General features: G+C 38.3%; 1 protein-coding gene across 1 annotated transcript in view; it reads left to right on the top strand.

The window, feature by feature from the left end:
* Window positions 1-5,888: 5,888 nt before the first annotated feature.
* The window catches only part of SUCNR1 (succinate receptor 1), a 68,879-nt gene continuing 65,155 nt past the window's right edge, over window positions 5,889-9,612 (top strand). Inside the window, exon 1 of the mRNA XM_006901550.1 lies at window positions 5,889-5,987. Within this exon, the coding sequence (XP_006901612.1) occupies window positions 5,889-5,987 (99 nt within the window). The remainder of the gene's footprint in view (window positions 5,988-9,612) is intronic.

The raw sequence follows: 9,612 nt of genomic DNA, 5'->3' as shown, positions 1-9,612 counted from the left end.
TTCCTCTGCTATTTATAATTATTTCTTACAACCCTTATTATTGTTGTTGTTAGATGCCATCAAGTCAAGTACGACTCAAAGCAACCCTACAAACAAAAGCAGAGTTTAAAAAATGATATATGATAGGGTATTATGGTTATCACAAGAGTCCAGAATGAAGGTTGCATGGTGGCGTGTACTCGGGGGTGGGGGAATTGTATACCTATGAAGGAATTTTACTTTTCAAAGAGAGGAGTGAACTAGGAGGGAGGGGTGGGCAGGGAGAAAAGTGTAACAACGAATGAATGGAAATCCAAAACCTCTGTAAATGTTCATTAAAATTAATAAAATAAAATTAAGTAATAATTTAAAAAGTTCTGAACCCAGTCCTGTCCTGCACCATCCTCACACTTCCTGACACACAGGAGCCCATTGTGGCAGTCACCCTGTCAATCCGCCTAGTTGAGGGTCTTCCTCTCCCTCGCCGACCCTCCACCTTTCCCAACATCACACTCCTCTCCGAGGAATAGCACCTCCTAGCAATATGTCCAAAGTATGTTAGGCGAAGCCTCATCATTCTTGCTTCCAAAGAGCACTCTTGCTGCACCATCTCCAGGACAAATCTGTTCATTTTCTTGGCCATCTCTGAATGTTCAGTGTTTTTCTTCAACACCACAGCTCAAAGGCATCGATACTTTTCCTGTCATCCTTATTCATTGTCCAGGTCTCGGATGCATAGCTAGTAATTGGAAAGACCATGGCTTGAATCAGATGCACCTTAGTCCTCAAACTGACATCACTACTCCTCAGTAATTTGGAAAGGTCCCTAACTGCAGATTTTTCCATTGCAATGCATCTCCTTAGTTCCTAACTACTGGTACCAATAATTATTTAATAATTATTAATGAAAAGTCAGTTTAATCTCTTCATACTAAAATGGTTTTGATGAATAATGAAGTCTTAAAACCAACAATTACAAAAGCTAACCCTCTTTTCTTTCTCAAAGAGATTTTCCACTTTCTGTTATAAAATGTACAGATATTGTTGGTATGCCCAAAAATATTAGCACTACCTCTGACGTATAAAATATCCTCAATTCTTTTTTCTTGCTCATACTGTTAATCGACTATCAAAAACATTGAAAAGGTAACATTAAAAAATTACATGTCAGGATATTTATAAAAGAATTTTCATACAACAAAAAGATTAAAAAGAAATAAAAACAAAAACAAAGTTTTCATAGTAACAGTATAAAATGTTGTTACGTGCCCTTGACTCATAGGCATGTAATTCATACTGTTGTTGTTTATGCCATCAAGTCACCTGTAACTCACAGTGACCCTATGAACGTTAGCCCGGAACTCTGCCCTATCCTGTGCCTTTCTCACCGACTCTGACAGATCTAAGTGTGTTTTTCTAGTCACTGAGTCAATTCATCTCCTCCTGGATCTTCCTCTCCTGCACAGTCCCTCAACTCTTCCAAGGGTGATGTCCTTCTCTGAGAATGGGTCCCTCCTAGCCACGTGCTCAAATTATGTGAAGCAGAGCTTCAAAATCCTTGTCTTCCTGGAACAGCTTGGTTTCACCCTTTCCAAGACAGACCTGTTCGTTTTCCTGGCAGTCCACAGTTTGTTCAACACTTGTCCCGCAACACAAATCAAAGGCATCAATCCTTCCTCTATCTTTCTTAGTTATTGTCCAACTTTCTGATGCATAGCAAGGAATTGTGAAGATCATGGCCACTTACATTGTTGCTCTTCAGTACTCTAGAGAGGTCTCTCTTTTTACTTCCTGGCTGCTTGTGCCAAGAGTGTTGATTGTGGAACCAAGCAAGCCGAAATTGTTAACAATCTCAATTTCTTCTCCATCTATCATGAAGCTGCCAGTTCGTCCAGTGGAATATTTGTTTCCTTGATGTTGGCCATCAATCCATACCTAAGACTACAGTTGTTGATGTTTTGAATGCAATGTCTCATATCCTCCTCAGTTTCAGCAAGAAAGGTTGTATCATCTGCATAACGGAGGTTGTTGATGAGTCTTCCTCCAACCCTGATGCCACATTCCTCCTCATGGAGTCCAGCCTCCTGAATGATTTGTTCTGCAAATAAATTTTAAAGGTATGGAGGTAGTATGCATCTCTGATGTGCATATTTCCTGATCCAGAACCATGCAGTGTTTTCCTATTCTGTTCTGACAACTTCTCACTGGTTGAAGTGTAGATTTTGCATGAGCACAATAAAGTGTTCTGAGATTCCTATTCTTCTCAAGGTTAGCCACAATTTGTTGTGGTCCACAGAGTCAAATGTCTTTGCATAGTCAATGAAACACAAATAGGCATTCCTTTGGTACTCTCTGCTTTTAGCCAAGATCCATTTAACATTGTTTATGATGTCCCTAGTGTCATGGCCTCTTCTAAACCCAGGTGTCAGTTCTCTGCTGATATACTGTTCCAGTCGTTTTTGGATAATCTTCAGCAGGACATGCTTGCATGTGATATTAGTGATATTAGGACACGTAAGAAAACTATGAAAAACAGATTAAAACTTATCCTTAATTAATAGATTAAAGTTTTGCTTTATTGGACCGATTAAACCTTGTCCTCCAAGTTTCCACCATTGACAAGTCAGACTCTATCAGTTCATCTCATTGAGTGTATTTCTTTTCCCCTGACCTTTTTAACATATATTTTTGCCTATGAATGACATTTCTTATCATCTTTTATTTGATAAGAAAAATTTCACCATTATTGCCTCCAAAGAGCTTCTAACTGCATTTCTTCTAAGACAGACTTGTTTGTACTTTGAGCAGTCCATGTTATGTTCAATATTCTTTATCAACGTCGTAACTGAAAGGCAATAATTAACTTTTTAAAGGCAGTTCTTTTCAAGGAAAATGAAAGCAATAAAAAAATTATATTTGAATGTTATAAATTTTGAGACAGGTGCCACATAAAACTAGTTGTCATGAGTTTATTTGACACATAACACAGATCATTTGCAAAAATGCACCTAAACACATTGTTGTAGTTGTTACGTGTCATCGAGTCAACTATGACTCATAGTGACCCTAGAAACAAAGGCTGTGAACCTTGCCATATCCTGAGCCAACTTCGCCATCTTTGACACAGCTGACCCCATTGTCATGGTCACTATGAAAGTCTATCTCATCTAGGGTCTTCCTCTTCTGCATTAACCATCTATTCATCCAAGAATAATGTCTTTATCCAAGGACTGGTCCCTCCTGGCAACATGCTGAAAGTTTGTGAGATGGAGCTTCAAAATCCTTTCCTTCAAGAAGCAATCTGACTTCACCTTCCCCAGGATAGACCCTTTTATTCTCTTGGCAGTCCATGATACATTCAATACTCTTTTCCAGCACCACAATTTAAAGGCATCAATTCTTCTTCTGTCATCCTTATTCATTGTCCAGTTCTCACATGCACTGCAAACAATTAAGAAGATCATGGCCTGATTCAAGTTCACCATAGTTCTTTGTTGCTCTTTCACACTTTGGTGAGGTCCTTGACTTCAGATTTTCCCAGTTCAACTGATCTTTTGATTTCCTGGCTGCTTGTGCCAAGAGTATTGATTGTGGATCCAAGCAAGATTGAATCATTAACAACCTTCAATCCTTTCTCTATCATAATACTGCCTTTTAGTCCAGTGGTGAAAATATTTGTTTTTTTGATGTTGAGATGTATTCCGTATTGAAAGCTGTAGACTTTGACCTTCTGCAGCAAGCACTTCAAATCCTTTTCAGTTTCAGTGAGCAAGATTTTGTCCTCTGCATAACACAGTTTGTTGGATGAGATTTCCTCCAATCCTGTTGCCACAATCTGCTTCATAAAGTTCTGCCTTCCAAATGATCTGTTCCTCATATAGTTTGAAAATGTTTGGAGAAAATGACATATCTCTGATGCACTCCTTTCTTGACTTTGACTCATGCTTGTGTTTCCTTGCTCTGTTCAGACAACAGTTTCTTGGTCTAAATATAGGTTTCACATGAGCACAATCAGGTATTCAGGGATTCCCATTCATTTCAAGGTTATCCACAATTTGTTGCAATCCACACAGTCAAATATCTTCACACAGTCAATAAAAACACAAAAAGGTATCCTTTTGGTGCTATCTTCAGCTGTGACACATCTGATATCAGTAAAAATATCCATAATGCCACAGTCTCTTCTGAACCCAACTTGTATTACTGACAATTCTCTGTCAATGTATTTTTTTATAATGTTTTTCAAGATTTTGCTTGTATGTGATATTAGTGATATTGTTTGATAATTTCTACATTTTGTGTATTCATTTTTGGGGGGCAGAATGGAGATAAATATGTAGCTTTTCCAGGCAGTTGGACACATAGCTGTCCTCCAGATTTCTAGGCACAACCTGGTGAGCATTTCCAGGGTTGCATCTGTTTGTCAAAATATCTCAATTTGTATTCCAACACTTTCTGTGAACTTACTTTTTGCAGAGTACTTCAGAACACCTTTAACTTCCTCTTTTATTATCATTCTTGATCATATGCTACTTCCTGAGATGATTTTGTGCTAGGCAACTATTTTTCATTCTGGGACTCTGTGCATTCGTCCCATCTTCTTTTGATTCTTCCTAAATCATTCTATATGTCGGCCAGAGCAACTTGCAGTATTGCAATTTAAGGCTTGAATTTGTCCATAAGTTCCTTCAGATTGAGAAATGCTAAATAAGTTCTTCCCTTTTGACTTTTCTCTCTAGCTCTTTGCACATTCCATTATAATACTTTGTCTTCCTATTTTTTGAAATTATTTTAAATTATTCAAATTTTTAATTGAACTATTATTGAAACTATTCAAAGTATTATTTGAAATCATATGTTCAACTCTAACTTCATAATTTATTCCTTTTGTTTTGTTTTCGCAGTGTACTGCATGCAATATTCAGAGTAATCTCTTCTTGTGAGGTGTGGCCTTTGTCATGAGATGTGGCTCTTCTGATGAGACACAGATTTTCTCATGAGATGTGGCTCTTCAGGGACCTGAAGATCAGAGCTCTGCTGCAACACACCAAGGACTGTGTGGCATGGCTTGACTGGGAGCATCTTCCAGCCACAACTTCCCCAGTGTTTGCTAAAGCCTGTGGCCCAACTCAGGTGCACTCACACCCTGGCTGGTGACAGAACCACTGCCTGCCGGCTTAAGGAGGTGCAGTTTCAATGCCCAGCTACTATGCCAACAGTCCGGCACCAGGAACACCAATATCACAAGGACTTTGGGGGAACCACTACTGTCTTGCTATAGCACATGAGACCCCTTAAGCTCAACAGGAAGGGGCCAGAACAACTTAAACCAGGTAAAGATGCCATTTCTGGAAGGGAACAACAGACTTTCTGGTTTGCCATTCAGGTACTTTGGGGGAAATACTGCTGTCTAGGTACACCAAGCAAGACCCCTTAAACTCAAGCGGAAGAGGCCAGACAAATGGAGCCAAATAGAGACATTTCTGGAAGGGAAGAACAGGCTTTCAGGTTTGCAATTCAGGTACTTTTAGGAGGGAAACTGCTGTCCCCTTGGCCGTTACACTAAGTGTAGTTATATATATATAACTATATATAGGCCATTACACTAAGTGAACTAACTCAGTCATATAAAGAAAAAATATTTTATAAGACCATTACTATAGAAAGAGAAAAAAGATCCAAGGGAGGGGAGGGTCTTAATCATAGGGTCACACAATTTGATGTGTGGAGGGAGAGGTGGACAAAGGTTCATATGATCTTCTTTTTTTTTTTAATAGGAGATATTAGTCAACCAACAGCCATCAATAGCAAAGTCTATGAGAGGAGTGTGGTATAAGAATCAAAGGGAGCCCACGTCTTGCAAGACCACTCTTTGGGGGACATGACCTTCTCTCTACTGCAAGACGCCAATGACTTTGTGGCACAGCTGGCCCAGGAGGGGCTTCCAGACACCACATCGGCTGCGTCTACAAAACACTGAGGCCCAGACCAGGCACACTCACACCTGGGCAAGTAACAGAACCACTGCTGGCCAGGTTTAGGGGCTGCAGTTTTAGAGTACAATCCTGCCCAGAGCACTAGACCACTTACCGTCACTACCTGAGAACCACACTGCCTCACTGTCTAAAAACAGCCCAGCTGTTGCCCCTGCTATTCAGCACCAGGAGTATCAATATCACAGGTCCTTTGGGGGAAACACTGTTGTGGAGCTACACCATGCAGGACCCCTCAACCAGAAGGCACCGGAAGACCTTGATTCAGGCATAGAAGCCACTTCTGAAGGGAACAACAGGTTTCCTGGTTTGCTATTCAGGTACTCTGCAAGAAAAACTTCTGGCGGGCCCTTGACCCTGCAGGACTTAGTCCAAGAAGAGAGCGCAAATTTATAGGAGCTTCACAAAACATTGTCCTACTCTGGGTAATCCTATAGTTACAACAGCCTTATATCTACTAAGAAAAGATGCGCATAATGTCAAGAAAGCAACAAACACCTCAGTCATCATGAAAATACAAAATAACATTTTTCCTAAAAAAGGAGACCCAATAAATCCACCAGATAAAGAGAATCAGAAGAAATTAGTTGATGTAGAGTTATTTGATCAGCTCCAGAAAAAAGATACAAATATTGGAAGAAACAGTGGGGGGAGGGGGGGAAGCAAATACCTCAGAGACAGTAGTCAAGAAGAAATACACTGATGAGGAGCAACTTGAACATCTACAGAAAAAACCGCAGAAACCTCTGTAATGCAGCTAAAGCAGTTCCCAAGGGGGCAGTTCATAGCAATAGCACACATATATAAAAAAAAAAAAAAAGAAGAAGAAGAATCAATGATCTAACTCAACGCCTTTAGCAAATAGAAAAAGAACAACAATCTAATCCTATGATCTCTAGAAGAAAATAAATTATAAAGATAAGAACCGAAATCAGTGAGACAGAAAACAGACAAACAATTGAAACCATCAATATGACCAAGAGCTGGTATTTCAAAAGGGTCAACAAAATTGAGAAACAATCCACAAATTTAAGAAAAGGAGGTGGCGAAGAGAGAAGACACAGATAACGTCATTAAGAAATGGTAGAGGTGAAGTCACAACAAAATCAGATGAAATTAAATCAATAATATTGGGATATAATAGAAAGTTATTCTCTGATAAATTTGAAAACCTAGATCAAATGGACAAATTCCTTGAAACTCACGCCCTATCCAGATTGACAAGAATGGATACATAACACTTGAACAGACGCATCACAAAAGAAGAAAGTGAAGAGATCATAAAGAATTCCCCATAAAAAATGTCCTGGACCAGATGGCTTTACAACTGAATTCTACCAAACATTCAGAGAGGATCTGTCACCAATTCTATTTAAATCCTTTTTAAAAAATGAAAAAAATAAACACCCCCAGAGTCGTTTTATGAAACAAGAATAACCCTAATAAGAAAACCAGGTAAAGATGCTATCAAGCAAGAAAACAACAGATCAATGTCTCTCATGAATATAGATGCAACAATCCTTGATAAATCCTAGCTAATAGAATCCAAAAGCATATAAAAAAAAATAATTCACCATGACCAAGTGGGATTCATAACAAGTATACAAGGATGGTTCACTATAACAGAAAACAATCAAAATAATTCACCATATTAGCAAAGTAAACAAGAAGAATCTTATATATGATTTTAGCATGATGCAGAAAATACACTTGACAAAATCTATTATCATTTCCTGATAAAGGCACTCAGGAAAATTGGAACAGAAGGGAATTTCCTCAATATAGTGAAAAGTTTATATAACGAATAGGTCTTTCTTAGAGAAGGTGTAACCAAGTTTCCCTTTGGAGGCTAGGATTTTGAAGTCCCATCTCACATACTTTGGCCACGTAGCAGGAGAGAGCAGGCCTTTGAGAATACACCATGCTCATAAAGTGTAGGGACAGAACAGGAAAGTAAGACCCTCAATGAGATGGATCAATTCAGTGATTGGGGTAGTAGAAGTAGATGTGTGGCGACACTGAGGTTGGCACAGGATAGAGCAGGGTTTAGGGATGTTGTACACAGGGTCGCTATGAGTCACAGGCAACTCGACATCACATAAAAACAACATAGTAGTGAATGGTTTTGAGTACGGAATGAGTTTTACTAGTGTGCTGACTTATATGTTGTGCTGCTAATTGCAAGCATGCTATCTTTGTCTAAAGACTTGTTGTTGTTGTATGCCATTGAGTCAGAACTGACCCATAGCTGACCTTCCAATGGGTTTTCAGAGGCAGTTAAGAGCATGGGAGAAAATTGTCTGTCTTTCTCCCACAGAACAGTTGGTGAATTCTTAAGCACATTCCTTCAGGATTGCAGTGTAGCTTTTTACCACTAGACCACCAGAGCTCAAAATTCCTCCTAAAAATATGTCCAAATTACATGAGACAAAGTCTTGCCATAGGGTTCTAACCAGTATTCAGCTTGTAATTTTCCAAGCCAGATTTATTTGTCTTGTGGAAGTCTGTTATATCCAATATTTTCACCATCAGAATACATCTGTTTTCCTTTGGGCTACTTTTATCATTGTCCAACTTCACATACATATGAGGCAATGGGGAATATCACAGCGTGGACCAGGCACACTTCAGTTCTTAAAATTCTATGTTAGCTTTTGAATATGTGAGAAAAATATTTTTGAAAGATTTGAAAAAGTCATTATGTCATTTGATTTCTTGAGTGAGGAACGTTGACTGTAGATTAAACCAAAACACTAAGTTTCGTTTTCCTCTACATTTACCATGATGCTGATAACTGATTCATCTCTGAGGGCCCCCCCTTTCTTCTGAAGTTTAATGCATATACTATATTGTCTTTGACATTTCTCAGTAAGTATTTCAAGTCTTCTTTGTACAAGCAAAATTGTATAGAAGACCTCTTCTGTAACAGATTGTAAATGAGTTTTCTTCTAATCTTGATATTTCTTCTTCATATAGTCCTGCTTCGTGGAATATTTGTGCATCGTACTGCCTGAACAAGTAGAATGAAAGGATGTAACTCTGACATACCTTCTTGATTTTAAACTACACAATATTCCCTTGTGCTTGAAGGAATGTCTCTTGTACTATGTACTAGTTCCATATGAGCATATTTAATTTGTCTTTGAAATTCTCATTCTTCACAATGTTTTGTAGAATGTGTGTGATCCACACAGTCAAATAAAACACTGGTAAACAATTTTTTTGGTAACCTCTACTTTTTGCCTAAAAGCTTCTGATATCATTGATAGTCATTCTCATTTTACAACATCTTTTACAGTCCACTTGAGATTCTGGTCATTCTGTAACTACACTGCTATAATAATTGCTTTAAATGATCTTTCCAAAATTTTACTTGTGTGCTATTTTAATATCATAGCTGAAGAACACAAATATTATTTTGAATGAACACAAACCTTTTTCTTTAAATACAAATTTTTACTGTACATGAGTGAGTATTGAAGCACTGCATCTTTTTGGTAAGCTTCTCATTTCGTATTCTGCCTTTTTTTTTGAGACTTATTTTTCACTACCATGTTCAGTGCAACTACTTTCTTCAATACCATATATTGTTGATCACTTTCTCCCTCCAGTGATGTCTGCATTTTAGAAGAAAAACAAA

This window comes from Elephantulus edwardii, unplaced genomic scaffold, assembly GCF_000299155.1.
Source record: "Elephantulus edwardii isolate Elephantulus edwardi_28Jun2011 unplaced genomic scaffold, EleEdw1.0 scaffold00329, whole genome shotgun sequence".
Taxonomy (NCBI): domain Eukaryota; kingdom Metazoa; phylum Chordata; class Mammalia; order Macroscelidea; family Macroscelididae; genus Elephantulus; species Elephantulus edwardii.
This window is presented reverse-complemented; position numbering and strand designations above follow the sequence as displayed.